General features: G+C 40.7%; 2 protein-coding genes across 5 annotated transcripts in view; both read right to left on the bottom strand.

The window, feature by feature from the left end:
* dysf (dysferlin, limb girdle muscular dystrophy 2B (autosomal recessive)) overlaps nt 1-10,284 on the bottom strand; it is a 65,425-nt gene extending 55,141 nt beyond the window's left edge. Inside the window, exons 1-3 of one of the 3 annotated variants that reach the window (XM_029281045.2) lie at nt 9,979-10,284; nt 496-551; nt 142-233 (exon numbers count right to left, since the gene is read on the bottom strand). In XM_029281045.2, coding sequence (XP_029136878.2) covers nt 142-233; nt 496-551; nt 9,979-10,066 — 236 coding nt within the window. In that variant the 5' untranslated portion in view covers nt 10,067-10,284. Of the gene's footprint in view, nt 1-141; nt 234-495; nt 552-4,056; nt 4,330-9,978 lie in introns of those variants that run through there. The other 2 variants (XM_065950368.1, XM_065950369.1) reach the window with 2 other exon arrangements.
* Nucleotides 10,285-13,182: 2,898 nt separating this feature from the next.
* Nucleotides 13,183-16,974, bottom strand: LOC109998348 (galactose-specific lectin nattectin). 2 transcript variants are annotated; one of them, XM_020653148.3, is made up of 7 exons: nt 16,813-16,973; nt 16,651-16,704; nt 15,328-15,381; nt 15,093-15,202; nt 14,617-14,751; nt 14,406-14,517; nt 13,183-13,525 (listed from the first exon to the last, which is right to left on the bottom strand). In XM_020653148.3, exons 1-7 carry the CDS (start codon nt 16,871-16,873, stop codon nt 13,458-13,460), a joined length of 594 nt encoding a protein of 197 aa, XP_020508804.2. In that variant the 5' UTR covers nt 16,874-16,973; the 3' UTR covers nt 13,183-13,457. The 2 variants fall into 2 exon arrangements, with proteins under 2 accessions (XP_020508804.2, XP_065806446.1); XM_065950374.1 differs by lacking the exon at nt 15,328-15,381 and having other exon boundaries at nt 16,813-16,974.
* Between the last annotated feature and the right edge of the window lie 314 nt (nt 16,975-17,288).

The raw sequence follows: 17,288 nt of genomic DNA, 5'->3' as shown, positions 1-17,288 counted from the left end.
TATCTAACCACTGTTAGTGTCCAGTGGTTGCTATGGTCACCAAGTGAACAACATTGGCATGTTGAAAAGGTTTTTATATAGATACCTGCCTGGTTATATACTGTATGGACTACACTGCCATAAACAAAAACCAGTAAGTACCTGTTCCTCCCCATCTTCTCATGGTCTTTGACAACACAGTGCAGCTCAGCTCCAGAGTCCAGAGGAATCCCCTTCAAATCCCACTCAAAACCCTTACAGGACAGGAAACATGTGGAATATGTAAGGAAGTTTGTACATTGGGTGTTTTGGATGGGCGGGGGGAGAAATGTTTTTAGCAGTTTGAATATTTTCTAATGAAATTAATGAAAACTTTCTCTTGAAGCTGTAATAGAACCACCATCCACCATTTGAAAAATGACAAGCAAGGTGTTCTCAGCACATTTATCATAGCTTTACATTTTCTGTAGTTCAAGTGCAAATAATGAATACTTTGAGGCTGTATACAGGGTGTACCTCGTTCCAGACAGGGTTAGGGTTGTTCTTGATGACCTTGGTCTTCTTCTTGGAACCTGAAGCCAACCAAGAAATGGGAAGGTTAAAGCATAGCATAAGAGATGGTCAATTTAACATTTTGGATCCAGACTGTAAGATCCCATGACACTGCTAATGTTGCTTTCTTACGTCTAAAGCCCAAAACATTTGGAGGTACCTGAGAAAACGTTTTGACAGCTATGAAGTGATCAGCCAAGACACTTTAAATATCGAACAATGTATTGACCTGATTACTTCCCAAAGATGGTCTCTTCAATGCATGGCTTCTTTAATAACCTGTAGTCTGCAGAGTCAGACTAAAGGTTATTAAAGAAGCCATGCATTGAAGAGACCATCAATGGGAAGTAAAACATGACTCAATGCTAAAATCTTTCCAATCATTTGACCTTTCAGACGAACACAAACAGTGTTGCAAACAAATGTTGTGTATGTATGTGGTTGTTATCTTTCTGTGGTTTCCTGCAACATAGAGTTCAGAGCTCTGATTTCCTGTCTGCTGGAAAGGAAGTAAGATGATAAACTGACCTAAAGGGTATTGTGGTTTCTTTATTGGACTACTGTAAAACCTGTAAACGTTGCATTACTTTAAAACGATTGTGTGGAACGACTAAAACACAAGTTAACTCTTCAGCCAGAACACCAACCACATGCAATGCAGTTGTCCTATTGATACAAAGAGAGGTTGATTAAGCCAAATTTCCTCCATCTTTTCAAGTTTGTCGCACAACTGATTGCCTATTTGGATTCACACTTGCATTCTTATTGTGCATACACAAACATACAGGCATTCTTTCTCTCCTAACACACACCCAGAGAATGGCTGTTTTCTTTCCTGTTTTGTCCACGGTCATCACCCCATGTGAGAACACACAAACATGAACCTTATTACGCACTAACACCCACACAAATACCTACGCAAGTGTACCTCCGCTCGGGGAATAAATCTTCAAAAACACCTCCACCCTTCCACATAGGGGTCAAGAGGGTACTTTATGTTTGTGTGTGTGCGTGCATGTGTGTGAACTGCGTAAGCCTCCCAAGAGCTGAAATCTGAGCTAGCATCTCGGAGACAGGAAGTGGCACAGCACTGACTTCCTGGTTGGTATTGCTTGGCACCGTTTCTGTCATGAGCTGAGAATAGAACAAGCTTTGACCCATGGCGCTGTTAAATACGTAAGGGACAGCTATGTTTAGACATAGACTGAGTGTGTGTTTGTGTTAGTGTGTGTCTCGTTCAGAAGTTAAGAGCTTGAGGTGAAGTTAAGAAATGAAGCAGAAGTCTAAAATATTGGTATTCTGGTTTCTCAATCACTGCTCATATCTCAAATATTAGCAAAGACCAAGTAGAAGACTTGCCAGAGATTTCATTCTGATTTTGACTGAAAACACTGATAGGTCCAATAAAAACACTTTGTCTGGAAATCCGTCAGTCAGCATACAAACACAATTACACTTCCACATTTTATCGCAGGCACACTTGCACAGTTATGAAGATGCAGATGCATTGACTTAAAAATAACGTCCAGGTGAAGAAATACATCCAGGAGATTATTCTATACTTCGCAATACTAACATCTTCATTTGAAGCAAGAACTTGCCCGCTGAAGCAACAGCGCCACAGGTGGTCAGCATTGCAAGAGTTCTATTAAATCAGTAGAGATTGATAATTATTGCAAAGTTTATGCAAGATTTCTGCAGAAATAGTCAAATCATCGTGGACAAATCAAATAGTAGGATGTCTAAGGTTATGTTCTCCATTGGATTGGATGAAATTGCTGATAAAATCTGTTCAAGAACAAAGAAAGTCAAAACCAATCCTTAATTTTTTATTCATTGTTTTCCTTTCATCCACTGTAGAGATAGGACAGTGAACAGATTCAGATATCACGGAGAGAAATGTTTTGAATTCTCAGATTCTCTCTCTCTCTCTTTTCTTTTTCCAGTCTCAGCTTCCTGACTTTTTAAACTCAACTGTTATTTCTATAAATGGACATGGTATCTGTTCACTGCACAAATGGGACCCTCTCTCTCTTTCTCCATTTGCTCTAAATTCCTGAAGTTGTTACAACCCAGAAACACTTGACTTGACAGTTACCCATAAGGCTATATTAAACTTTTGTCTACAAAGATGTAAATAAAGCCTTCTCCTCAGCAACCAAAACAGTTCATGGTACTGCAATAAAATACAAATGGTTTCTGGATTTAAAAACTTTGCAATCAAACTGTTTCCATTCAGTTTCTGTTTGTGCCTTTTGCTCCAATAGGAATTCAAGCATGTGTGTGATGGCACCAGGAAACAGAGTCAAGACAAAGGCAGGAAGTTGACTGCAGCGCTCACCTCGTTAAGAAGGCAGACACTGACTCGCGATACAAGTACAACAACAAACGGATGGAAAACCAGACCAGGTAGCCAAGTCACCTTCAACCCTCTGCCATTTGGCATGTCCACCTTAATGTGACTTCCAACAAGCTCACTCGCTCACTGCAGTCAGATATATTCATCATTGGTTTGAGATGTGCTGGAGAAATACCAATGCAAGATTTTATTTTTGTTAAACTTATAATGAGGTTAGTCCACAGAAAGAAACCCAAAAGGAAAGCAAAAAATAGTTACATTACTTTTCAGGTGTTTCTCAAACCTGATTTGGATTTTCACTCAATGAGACTTGATTCTCCTACAATTAGAAGTTTGACTTTCAAGAAAAACACTCTAGTCTAAAAGAAAACCCAACAAGTGAACATAAAAACAAAAAATAGACAGCTCTAGACTGCATGATTACTCGCATTTGGATTCTCTAGACCCAACCTTAATTTCCCGTCAATTTTTTGAGACTTGACAATTCCTTTGACACACCTATCACTTCTTGCATGATTGAATGGAAGACCTGGTTTCAATGGTGCTAGCAGGCCAAAGGTTCTCGCCAACCAGAACTATTTCTGCAGTGTCCGGGGTGCACATGGCACGATTGCAGCTTGTCCTCCAACAATGCAGCCAAATACCTAGGTTGTCCCCCCCAATCTCTGACAGGACCAACAACAGGAGGATTCCCTTCTTTAGTGCCTCAACTGATGGCAGGAAACAGGTACTCATACTTTCCCATTTGTACCAGACACATTTTGTGAATTAGATTTTGGTATGATCTAGGACTAAAACAAGACTTTAAGTGTAGTAAAAAGATTGTGATTTGGTTTAAATTAATACTCAAGTCAATTCGAGTACCCTGTCACACAACAAATGTCACATTGCATGCATAGCTTCATGTATGCAAGTGCCATTTTCTTGTCTTGATGAATTTTCCCATTAATCCCCGACTATCATAGGATGAAAGTCCAATGTTATTTGATCGACAGCCATCTGCCGACAGAGCAAAGTTGGTTGGGCTACCCCTCAGTCCTACACCCTTCACGGTGACTACAAGGATCATAGTGCTTTAGCTTTTACAACAATGCCTGATGAGTCTACCGGACAGTACTGCCGTCATTTATCTTGCAAATCCCCTGAGTCTACAATGGTCCTCTTACCTCTGAAGCTGACACTAGCCAGGGGGTTGGAGTGTCTCAGGTTGTAGGCTTGCTGGAGAACGCAACGCAACATGGCTGAAACTTTGGCTGAGTCCTGAAACCAATGATGCTTGTCAAAACCAAGCTTGGAAAGGAAGAAATGAGGTCTGACTGGGAGGTGATTTAGCCGCCAATGTGAGAGGCATCCAGGGCTGATGGGACGGTGGGTTACATGGCCCAGTAGGCTTCGAGATTGAAAATAACCAGAGTGTTACACCACCGAAAGTAACCAAAAAAAGGACAAAATAAAGGCAAAAAGGAGAACATAAAAATTAAACTGCCAACGAAAAAGCCCTCAGTTAAAAGAAAATGTTTTCCAAAGAAGGTATCCACTTCGAAAAAAGTACTCAAACTCAGAGCCTTCAAGAATCTCAGTAACTAAAGCCCTCAGTAACTAAAGTTTGAAAAGATGTGCGATTCTGCTCTGTCCTACAGAATAGGAAATAAAATCTCAAAAGTGTTGTCGTCCTCACATGTTCAGCTTGTCTTTACTGCCTCTCCCTGACACACTTACTGGGAAAGCGGGCAACAACTGAGCCTTTTTCAGGAAAACCCACACACCTCACATCCAGAGGAAATCTCAACATTTCCTGTTCTCTTTTCCTCTCTTGTCTCCTGGTTGTGTCCCTATCTTTGGCCACATCTTTGACGCTCCATTGGTCGGAACATTCTCCACAGTTATTTATATCTGTCCTCTGATATCTCTATCTTAAAAAAGTAAATCTTTGTTTGGGCTTTTCCTGGATTTATTTCAATCTAGGGTTAGGGTTAGGGTTAGTAAACTGTCAAAGTCTATTAAACCTTGTGCCATCAAGAAAAATGGCATTTAGTTACATTCCATTGTTAAAAATGGACACATAAACAGCAAAGGTTATAAATGATAAATCAATGCTTATTAAACATGAAATTCTTTTGGAAGTGCAGATGGAACCAACAAGTTCAAAAGAAAAACTTGTTAACTAGATGAGGGATCCAACATTCGACTTAGACGATAAATTCAAGGACCTTAAGTGTTCTAATGATCTCATGTTGCACAAATTGAGGGATTCAAAACAGCTTTGATCAAAGGCAAAATGATCTCAAGGCACGGTTTGTCCATTGAGGTCAGGCCAGGGCCAGAAATCCCAAGATTCTTTGGCGTCAGGGATCTGAATTTCTTAACCAAACTGAAAGACTTTCAGTGAATTAACTTACAATTCAAGCCCTTTTATAAACCTGTCAGTGATCCTTTCCGATGTCTCAGATCTTATCCAAAACATGAATACACAAATACAATAGTCAACAATGGAGAGTGGGAAAGAAAGCAACAGACAGATGCATGAACAACTTGCGCCACCTGCAGACAGAAATCAGGGCAACACACACACTGTCTCACTTGTAGTAAGGGGATTGTCTGAAACACAGGACAAATTAGTACCATTGGGTCAACAGGTATCAAAAATCTTCTCTGTCTATATTACAAATCTATAAATAAACTCTTTAAAAAAGGGAGTTTGATTAAGATTGTTTTTTGCAATTTTGCAATCCCATTCTTCTGGTGTCAACCACAGTTTAAAAGTTCACAGAGTCTGTACTCCGTGTGCTACTTAGAAAGACATTTGTAGAAAATGGATTCCTTTGAGGATTCAGTCCGGTCTCATATCTGTGCTTCAGGGTTTATAAACAATTATCTCTCTGTCAACTACAGGCAGCATGAAAATATTTCATGCAAATCATGTTCTCTGTATCATGTGGAGCTTTGAACCTATGTGTTCTAGATGAAGATAGATAAAGTGATTTTAAATCTCTTAGCCGTCTGCAGTGACACAACGCTCTTTCTGCAGAATAAAAGTTGTTTACAAGGTGGGAGTATAGTTTAGTTTTTAGTTTAGATTTTTATTTTATTATTGTGTCATACATACATCCATATGCCCAGCCCACATGGGCTTACATGACACATTAAATTAAAAATGTTCCCGGATCAGAGTGCACTAGGTAAGCTATATTCATTGTCAGGAAACAAAAAGAGAAAGCAAGAAGTCAAACTAATTAAACAGAATATCCTGTCTTTGAGGTGCGCTGGTGGTGCAATGGTTAGGGCACATGTCCCATGTATTGAGACTCTTGTCTCAAGCGGTAGGCCCGGGTTCGCTTCCACCCATGGCCCCTTTCCGCATGTCATTCCCCACTCTCTCTCCCTGGTTTCCAACTCTGTCCTCTCTCTGCATTAAAGGCACAAAAAGCCCAAAATAAATCTTTTTTAAAAAAAAGAATATCCTGTCTTCTTTTCCAAGCTTTTTGAAACAAAATTAGCAAGTTTAAACACATCAGGGGCGCACTGGTGGCGCAGTGGTTAGGGCGCGCACCCCATGTATTGAGGCTCTCATCTCGAGCGGGAGGCCCAGGTTCACTTCCACCCATGGCCTCTTTCCGCATGTCATTCCCCCGCTCTCTCTCCCCGATTTCCGACTCTATCCACTGTCCTATCTCTGCATTAAAGGCACAAAAAGCCCAAAAATAAATCTTTAAAAAAAAAGTTTAAACACATCAAACTTAAACAGCCATTCCAGTTTCTGCACATCTGTCCACCCCGATATTTCAGATTTTACTTCATGAAACAAAAATTCTCTTAAATCATCATATTTTATACAATGCAAAAGAAAATGGGACTCCGTTTCAACTTCGTCCAACTCACACATCTCACAGAGTCTGTTTTCTACTGGAATATTTTTGAATCGACCAACTTCAACAGCCAGACGGAGAATACCAGATCTTAACTGTATATGTAACTTAGTATATGTGAGAAAATATGAATTTGTTGTAGTCCTTAAGTTGATACTTTATTTCCCTTGTGGTCAACAGGATACGAGTGGTTTAGGTGCGATTGGAACAGCAAATGTCACAGACACAGTACAATATATTTTACATTACAATGGAACCATCAATAAAACCTTCAATGTCATTGACAAAGCAGATGTTCTTTCAAAAAGACCAATGACTTCACAGGAAATGTCTGAGAAATGGCTGTTTTAATGCAAGGAATGCAGCGATGTTTAAAGAGAGCCAAGAGCATGATGGAGCAATTTAAAGGTCTATATGTGAGTCAGGGCAGAGGCAGCAGGCCAGATGCCTTTTATATGTAATCTTTTGTATTTTATTTGAGAGATAAGAGATCTTCTCGAACAACCTTTGAAGGTATAGTGCACTCTGAACGGAAGAAATGATGCAGCAGATTTTTCAGAGCAGCTCCCAGCAGACGTATTAACACAGATTAAATATCAGATATCATCCAGAGAGGAGAGGCTGAGTAAACCTGCAGTTTTTCTTTGATGCCGTTATAGTGTATTACAGATCATCGTCGCCATAAACACTGGAAATGGACGGCTATACGCCTTGACATTTAAACTGAATGCTAAGCTATTTGAAATTCCCTTGATATTTACCTTTATTCTAGTCAGCATCAATCAGTAAAGGGAAAATAAAACATGTTATTTTGTTTAAAGGCTTTATATGTGATTTTCACACTAAAATATAATAGAAATATCTTCTGAAAATAACTCTGTGAGTCATGACTGTCTACAATGGGTGTAACACCCGAGTCCCACTGTCTGTGATGTTTTCAGAGTTTTCAGAGTCCTATCTTCACTTTGTTTACATCGCCAGGACGGCCGGCTGACTCCTCCCCTCGTGTATAAAAGTTGTTTAATTGAGGGACTAGAGAAAAGAAGAATAACATACTGTACTCACTGCTTAATTGTGTTTCTAGATCACGCTCATTTCAGGTAAATTTACATGCAGTGTGAAGATACCAGCATAATAAAGATCGCTAGCATTAGCATGCTAACACAACAATGCAGCGCGAGTTGTTTTGGTTTCATGCTGGTGCTCAAGGGCGACACCTGCTGGATCAAAAAATTGCATATAAAGCCTTTAACTGTCAGTGGCGATTCTAGAGCCGTTTGGGACCCGAGGCAAATATTCACAAGGGGCCCCTCCATCACATAATCATTTGGCAATATTGGGATTTATGCGTCAGACATTGGCAACGTCTGGATTTGTGTTGGACCTTGCCAATGTTTTAGTGTAATTTAGACAGTTTTGCATTTTTTGATGATTGCCTTCTTCTCTGACACACCTGTCTTATGAACAGCAAATCATTTTTTTTATCAAGCTTTGGTACTTTGGTACCTTTTGATACCATCAATCATTGAAATACAGAGAGTATTCTCTTAAAATGTGTGATATCAAACAGCATTGACGGTGGACACTTTTGACAACTTTGACAACTTTCATTTAAACCTTTTAATGGTTTATTGGTAGTTATAGTAATGTCTGAGGGGGGGGCTTGGGGCTGTGGTGAAGGGGCCCAATGTGCAGTGGCGATTATAGAGTCCACTGGGGCCCAAGGCAAAAATCAGTTAGGGGGCCCTACAACCAGTTTTCAGCAGGGCAATGAGAGTGAATGCTGTCAGATTGGGCCCCCTTAGGAAGGTTTCCTACTGTCATTACTAAAATTTTACACATTATGGCTCGTTGCTTTAGTTAACATTTTGTCAACCCTTTGTGGCCCCCTACTGGTCTGCGGGCCCCAAGCAGTTGCCTGCCTTGCCTGTTGACAAGCAGCGCCTCTGCCGATGTGAGATATAGTTCTTATGAAGGCCCAGATATCCTGGAGACGCCCCTGGACCCAAGTGTAAAAATAATGGTATTATTTGTAATCTTAAGAATAGAAAAATCTGTTAAACTATTGTTGGAATTTGTGGAGACACACTTCAGGCACTGCTCTATATTTCACAGGGAAACTTTTTGTGCTGCATCAGTGTCATGAGTTTATAACACACTGACTGTGCCAGAAAACCACGGCTCTGTTTTCTACTGCACACATTACTTTCAGTTTACCTCTGGCGTTCCTTAAGTGGGTTACAGGATTTTCCCCCAGATCTTTACAATAACACAATGACAAAATATGTGACTATACTTTAAGGAAGGGTTGTTTTCTTTCTGTGACAAAACTTCTAAAGAAACACAAAATACTCTTGGGGGGGATAATTGGAAAAAAAATCTTTGCAAATTGAGATCAAGTTTTTACCCTAACTTTCTGGGAGATGCAGGGTTTCTGTAGTAAATGTTAAATCGGCATGTTTTCTGAAGTTTCATAGTCGAAGACAAATCAGTATTTTGCACATTTTTTACTTTTTCATCAATATTAATTCAATTACCGGTAAGACTTTTTCTCGAGTGATGTCACATTAGGGGTTAAATTATGCAGAAAATGTTTAAGGACAAAAGAAAAATTATTGGACCATTTTTTTTTAAAACAAAATGAAGGGAGGATGTGAATACTTTGCCTAATTCTGCCTTCTTTTTGGTATAAATCGTCATGTTGTAGCACTTGGATCGAAGTTTATAAGTTAGCCGACATTTCTAGTTGAGGAAGTTTAGCACAGGACTGAATCTGCATGCAGGATTTTGTTTATTTCTCATGCACATGTTGGCAGGTGGGAAGAACAAGGAGATGAACAATAATAGAAACGTTTAGCTGAATAATAAGATTGACAAGCAGCTGAGTGGCTTGCTCCATGATTATTGGATTCTCTTTGTAACTGCATCCTCCTCTGTTTCCCCATCATCCCTCTTGTGCTCGCTCTCTCTCTCTCTCTCTCTCTCTCTCTCTCTCTCTCTCTCTCTTTGCCCCACCCCGAACAGACTGGAAGCTATGAAACAAGACTGCCAGAGGCTTTTCCAATAATAACCTCAGCTGTCATAAAGAAGTTTTTAAACTGTATCTCCATTTCTTTCTTTCTCCTGTTAAATCTTAGCCTCTCTCTCTCTCTCTCTCTCTCTCTCTTTTTCCTCACACAAACACACACATCAACACGCACACCCATGCACACCCACCCCTACCTTCATAGGTGACGCTGCAGTAGGAATCGCTGACGTCATCGTCCGGCGTTTGCAGTCGCTCGGCACACAGAATAAACACACGCAGCATGGCTCACACACATACACACACACGAGACAGCAGAGATGTGTCAAATCACACCAACAATCACAGGTAAGTCCATATATGGGCGTTGATTCCTCCCCAAAAAAATATCCTCAAATGAGATAATGTCCATAAAAGCAGACAAGTGGAGAGAGGAAAAGGCTGACAAGAGACACTGAGGACAGATAGAGACTGAGACAGCCACCGTTAGAGCTGCAGCTCTCAGCTGTCTCGCTCAACCCCCCCACTCTCCCTCTCTCTAACACACACACACACACACACACCACACCACACACAGCAAGCATGGTGCACCAGCTGACTCATGCACTCACACACGCTCTATCACAAACACACTGTCCCTTCAATCACAGCCAGCTTAAAGGGCCAGCAACACACAAGCACACACACACACACAGACACACACAGACACAGACACACACAGACACACAGACACACACACACACACACACACACACACACACACACACACACACACACAAAGGCCTTTATTTTCAGTGCACATGTGCCTGCACACAATCAGCTCTGCCAACTTAAACCAACACATAGGAGGGTCACACACACACACAAGTACAGACACAGACACACATACACACACACACACACACACATACACACACATAGAGAAAAAGGTCAGGAGTGTGAGCACACAAAAGAATGTGCTTGTTGATGCAGATTGTTGCAGCTACAGAAAGAGAATGACACAAGATAAAAAGTTATAGTTTCATATTTTAGGTGAGGTTAAAATTGGAAAATATGAATGAATGAATCACAAGTTGGGGGAAAAAATCACTGATGAAGCGTAGTGACTAAGGGCGTGGTCACACACTTGTCGGCATGAATTTATACCACGCCAGCAAAAGCGTACACCAAGGCTCAAATTTGAGTTTGAGAAAAAAGTATTTGATGTTAAAGTCTGACTCTTGTCCCATCTGTTGACATGGAGGAGGAGGAGCTTATGGCCATTACTGCAGGCAGGCAGTAGAGGGAGCTCCAACTGTTTTAGCTTCAGTTTTTGAAGCTGTCATGTTGTCCATCTTTATATACAGTCAGTGCAAAAACCAAAAACACAGATTCTTACATGATCTTCATCGTACAAAAGAAAACGATGTTGAAGATAAAATAATTTGTTTGGGATAAGTCACACATGTTCAGTAACAGGGCCAGGCTGTGAGCTAACAGAGTAGGGGGTTTCTGTTGCTGATCTATTTATAGTGCGACCCACTGGGCTTCAGTCGTGTCATCTGCATAATTAGTGAGAGTCAGTGTGTGAATGTGTGTGTGCAGGGTTTACGGGAAGTATGCTAAATTTAGGACTCGCTGTGGGTGGGAGAGATTAAAGTGAGGCGGGGGACCTGATTTATTTTTAATGTGGGATAGTCAGTGCAGACTTTATGTCCGAACTCAAAAGAGCTAAAGTGTTAAAACATAACAAAGTTCACAAGTAGAGTTAGGGTGCACTCACCCTAGGAATCCGCACCCTGCCCAATCACGTTTGACCCCTAAAGTCAAGTTTGTTTGACTAGTGTGAGTCGTCTGATCCGTTCTTCAGATCGGACTGAACACTTCCTTGGCCCTGGCACAGTTGAAGGAAGGAGGTCTGCTTTGGTACCGTACAGTTACTCATGCACAAGCACAAGCACGGGTACAAAACGTAAACATGACGTAAAATCGATCCCCGCCTCCATTATCGAGAAATCCCAATCATTGGGCGATCATTCTTCAGCACAGTACGGGACAACTTCTCCTCGTGTGAGTACGCACTAAGAGTTTCAAAGACGACACAGGGGTTCAACTTTTTCTCCAAGTAGTTGAGGGAATCGAGTTTCAGCACAGATATGTGCTTCAATAAAACAAAAAAGTCTTACAAAGTAAAGCCAAGCCAGCGAGCTAGTTATTAAGCCAACATGGAAATGGAATGGCCTTTATCAGCTAGCTAACATTGGTTAGCTTGTGTATGGTAAGACAAAGGTTTGGTTTAGCTAGCTTACAAAGAGGGTTACGGTAAATCAGAGATTGTATAAAACATGGACGTAGCGTCAGTGACTTTACTGAAGAAGCATTTTGAAGCCCGATGACGCTGCCTGCCATTTTGGAAATGCTGACTCGACCGTAACTCTTAGTCAGAATAGACACAGACACATTTAGTTAGCCTTAATAATAGCCTTCGTGTTCACTAATAAAGAGCTATCTATATCACATGAATTTTTTGAACCAGGCTGGTGAGCATGTAAGAGTATGAAGCTGCTTCATTACATGCACAGAGATCGCACAGGTACCTCACTGGTCACATGGTATGAATGTCATCACCCCTACCTGCTTGCTTGCTGTGAATTTTAGTATTTCCCAACTTCAACAGGAAGTTTCACTAGAGGGGCGGCTGGAATAGGTCTTGGTAAAGTCAGCGTGCAAAACTTGGCTGTTTGCATTCACATGTTCAGCTCACCCTGAGTTGTGTGCATGTTTGCAAACACTACGATACTTGTTACTTTTCAAATGAAGCTTTTACACAAGTTCATCATGCAGGTATCAGTCGTGGACTCGTGGAGCTTATTAGAAACATGCAGAGGCTTTTTAGGTCGGGTACAATCACTTCTATCTGAACCACTTCTCTTGCCCGCTTCCATCGCTGCAACACCTGTTGACCTGATAACTGCTCTCATATCTGACAAACCGAGGGGCATCCAAAACGGCCGTGTGGAGGGGTGCCTTAAAAGCGCCTACCTTCTCTGGTCCAAACAAATCCAGAGCATTCAGGAGCAGAATCTAAAGTTAGAAGGAGGACATACTGGCTGCTGCATTGTTGTCAGAGAAGTTAGCACTTCAACATAGCATGTTTCCTTAATGATCAGAGAGTAAGATACCTTTATCATTCCACGATGATTAGAAACAGTCAAAAAAGTCGCACTTCTCCCCAAATCTTGTGACAAAAGTAAATGAAAATAATGTAGCCCAAGAGCATGTAATGTTAGTCAGAGCTTCGGTTAAATACAATTTTAAATTCAGTGTTTCTACAAAAACTTAAATGGAGACATCGTATCAGAGCAAGTTGATCTGTTTTCTGTTTAATTGTTCTTTACATGGAAAAAAGAGAGGTAGACCAGTTTGTCTAAGAGCCTTTTAATTCAGCATAAAAACAACAAAAGCCGGTTCACTTTTAAGAATGAAGTTGGGCTAAAAGCATCCTTTCCATTTCACATTGATTCTGCTCTTATTAGAGGTGTAAGCCAGAGAGACAGTGACAGTGTTACAGCGATAGTAAAAACAATTGAGATGAGATATAGAGCCTTCAGGGTTGAATATCAAATTGATGAAAGAAAAACAGATGAGGTTATCTGCTCGACACGTTCTTCATGCGTCTACATCAACCAGGGGATGATCAGATTGGCTTTGCACAGACGAATCCAAGGTTGTACCAACACTGGACATCATCAAAGGTCTTTCGTTCTGTACATTAAAAGAAAACACAAGAGTCTTTACACAAACATCACTACACACTAGGGCCAGACCAATATGAGATTTTTGGGGCCGATACTGATATTAGGAAGAGAAATAATCTGATACACTATGTCGGCCAATATCTTTCTTAGATCTATCTTCAATCTGTAGAGATGGATAGATATAGATACACACAAAAAAAAGACATATTATGAAGACAAGATGGTCACTCAACTGGAAAGTAACTGCACATGCATTACCACTTGTTACCCTAGAGAGTGATGATGCTTGTTGTAATCCATATAGAGCCCTCAGCTGGTGAAATAGAACTGCTAGTGTCTTACAATGATACTTAAATGAAATGATATATAACTGGTGAATAAATCTGGTAATAACGGCGTTTATCAGAGACTAAATTAACCGATGCTGAAAGTCACTTGATATGCTAATATCGGCAGATATTATCGGCTGGCCGACTTTATTGATGTCTCATAAGATGCAACAATATGCAACTTTTTAACCATGAAATCATTGTTTCAAAGTTGATCTAACAGCACAGTAACTTTCAACATGGAGAATAGCGTCTATCCCATGTCCACAGAGTGCCCGCTACCCTGCTTTTAGCACTAGTTAATACACCTGCTAGAGTAAAGAGTAAATGTTGGGCAGGCTTTCACACATTGGCGAGCTTCAGTAAAAAGCAGGCTGCAAATATGATGCCGAGCTGGCACATGGCAATACACTACACATGCTTTAAAATAGTACAGTGTCACTCAGAGACCTTTGGTGGGCGCCAAGGCTTACCAAACCAACTTCTGGCTGCATCTCCTATGACCTCCAGTTTTACAAAAACAACAACCTTATATGTGCATTTTATATATGTTTTTACCTCCCCAATTCATCTGTAAACAGTGCTGCTGATTAAGGTTGTTGTCAGTCCATCCTCCCCACCAGTTTAAGGAATTGAAACGTGAACCGTCAGTCCACAGCCAGACACCCTCCTTAACAAGAGAAACATATAAAAAGTAGACCTTAATTTACAACAGTATGGTTAAAAGAAAGATTCTATTTAGTGCATTATTGGGTAACCTGCAACATACCTCTTGTGCGTCTGAGCCTCCAAGCCATGTCTGTGGATACCTATGAGTGATCCCATGTATCAGTCCCTGAATAAATGCATATTCACTTAAGCTGTGCACTGATGCGAGGTTTCCACCTTGGGCCTGACAGTTTATCTGCAAAAATTAGAAAGACAGAAAAAATCTGATAGTATGAAACCAAACACAAATGAAAAATACATTACGTTCCAATAAATACCAAGACTGAATTTGGAAATTATCCTAAAGCCTTCCCATGAACCAATTGTATTTTAGATAGTACCCAGAAGTGGACATAGACTCCTGTTTCAAAAGGGAAGCAAGAAAGGAGTGTCTTAAACCTACATCTTTTCGAATGGCCAGCTGGAATGTGTTTAGAAATGACGACGGAGGGTTCTCAATGACCAAGCTACAGTATAAAGAGACTGGGGAGCATTCAGTGTTAAGGAGCTCTGTACTGGTTCCAAATCAATTATTACCTCAGCATTAGCCCAAGTCATTGCTTTTGAAACGTAGAGGAAACAACGATCGTCGTACTGAGTCCAACCACTGGGACAAACGCTTGATCTTTGGACAGTGTGACCGTCATCTGCAAACAAAGAACTGAATGTAGAAGGCACCAAAGTGAAACCTCATTTGTGCACCCAAGCTAGACAATGTTTGCATTTTTATAAGATCCTTTTCACTGAGAAACTAGATATAACACCAACTCACCATCTTCCATAGATGCTCCCACTGCCATTACATCAGGCTGTGCTTCTGCAACAGCTGGAGATTCAACACAGCAGTTGGTCACTCATTTCATCTGTACTTTACAGGCATGGTGTCTTTTATTTTAGACTTTCTTTAGACTGTTTTTGAAAAAAGGTTAAACACAAGAGTCAGCGACTTGCTTCTGTGCATCTGGATTGTCCCTCCTATCCCCTTTTACTATCCACTTTAGCTTAACCCCGGGGAAAACGTCATGAGGTTAATGACGTGGGTCTGGTGAAACTACAATGTTCTGAAAATGGACTACTAAAAGCGCATCTTAAAAAACTTGCCCCTGTGCCTTCTTACCGGTGGAATAATCCTAATTACCACAAGGTTGGGATTGAAATCAAGCAATATAGGCTTCCAGGCTACAAGTAACAAAAGTGAAACAATCACCTTCCTGTCAGCTACATGCCTGATGTGTTCTTGGGCAAGACCCTTAACCCCAAGTTGCTCCAACTGCTTCGTTGGCGGCGTGTGAATGCGTCTGAATGGAATTTGTTACTTCTGATGGTCACTTTACATAGCAACCTCTGCCATCAGTTTATAAAAGTGTAGGTGTGACATGGGGTGTAAATGTGCATTGAGTAGTCAGAAGACTAGAAAAGTGCTTCACAAGTTCAAGTCCATTTACCATTTAACAAATACCATCTAGCATCAGAGTGTTTTATTCTGAAAATTAACTGGATTTAATGTTGTTTGGATGTGTCACTTCCTTTCCCACATGATTTGCTCTGTGGTAAATTGGTGCGCCATGCTCGGGCATTCGGCAAAAATAGAAGCCTTGCATAAACCTGCTGCAGAGGTCTACAGACTGACAGATCTGAGAAGGATCTGAGATGAAGCTGAGACGGAGCACAGCAGAGCCAGTGAAATGGACATACTGACTAAAGTAAAAACATATCCGCTCTGCCGATGGACCGAACACCCATCTGGTGAAATTGGGTTAAGTTCTGACTCCCCAACAATCAAATTTAAAGGGAACTTAATACAGCTCCTCTTAACACAAGGTACAGAATGACTTATGAAACTGTATTGTCTGATTGAATCTAAGTTGTTGTTTTTTTGTTGTGGAAAAATAGGACACCAACTCACCTCGTCCTCATCATTCTTCAAGAAACAACAACTATGGAAGGAACTCAACTCACTAATGAACCAGATGTACAGTATATTCTGCTTTATAAAACTGTATTTCTCTGTTTGCTCAACAGAGCATTTGCACTGAGACAAAACGAAAATCTGAAGTCATTGTTTGTTCAAAAACAGGAAAAAACACAAACTCACCTTTTTGAATGGATGGTTCCTCCATCATGTGATCAGGCTCTACTTCTGGAACAGCTGCAGGGTTAAATACAGCATTTAACTGACATCTGCTGTTTCTTCATTACATGAACAAAACTTGCACGCTGATGCTCTATTCTTTTTAGGTCTTGATTTGTCACTCACCAGCAGCATTAGTCAGGGCCATCGTGGCACAGACAAGTAGCAACCCGGTCAGCATCTTCATGGCTGAGTTGATGCAGATACTTAAAGTGATGAATGGATTATGATGTCTTCTTTCTTCTCAGCTCTCTCTTGTAGCTTCAGCTTTCCTGTGTGGAGATGAAGAACAGGTCAGCTCTTATATACAGTTTCTCATCTGTTATGTAATTGTTTTTTATTTCCTCAATACCTTTATATAATTTATGGCATAAACAACTTTCGAGGCCGACCAAAGATCAAGCGAAAAGGAAATAAAATTCTTATCATTGAGATGGGCTTAAACTAATAAATCAAGGCAGTGAGGCAACAAGTGACCTGCGAACGTGTACAGGATTAACTGGTCAGACGAGGTCCACATTTAATACCCTTCATATTAATGTAAGGCCTCATTATATGTTTACATGTTAGTATTTCTCCCACCGGTCACTTCGTCCTGTTTT

This window comes from Labrus bergylta, chromosome 22, assembly GCF_963930695.1.
Source record: "Labrus bergylta chromosome 22, fLabBer1.1, whole genome shotgun sequence".
NCBI classification, from domain to species: Eukaryota; Metazoa; Chordata; class Actinopteri; order Labriformes; family Labridae; genus Labrus; species Labrus bergylta.
Note: the sequence above shows the minus strand (reverse complement) of the source record. Positions and strands in the feature narration are given on the sequence as shown.

Excerpts from the sequence above, each read along its gene's own strand:
- LOC109998348 (XM_020653148.3), bottom strand. The coding sequence starts at position 16,873 with ATGAAGATGCTGACCGGGTTGCTACTTGTCTGTGCCACGATGGCCCTG. Across the intron at positions 16,705-16,812 it reads GGCCCTGACTAATGCTGCTG|CTGTTCCAGAAGTAGAGCCT; the intron begins GTGAGTGACAAA and ends TTAACCCTGCAG. Across the intron at positions 13,526-14,405 it reads TTTACAGATGAATTGGGGAG|AACGAAAGACCTTTGATGAT; the intron begins GTAAAAACATAT and ends TTTAATGTACAG.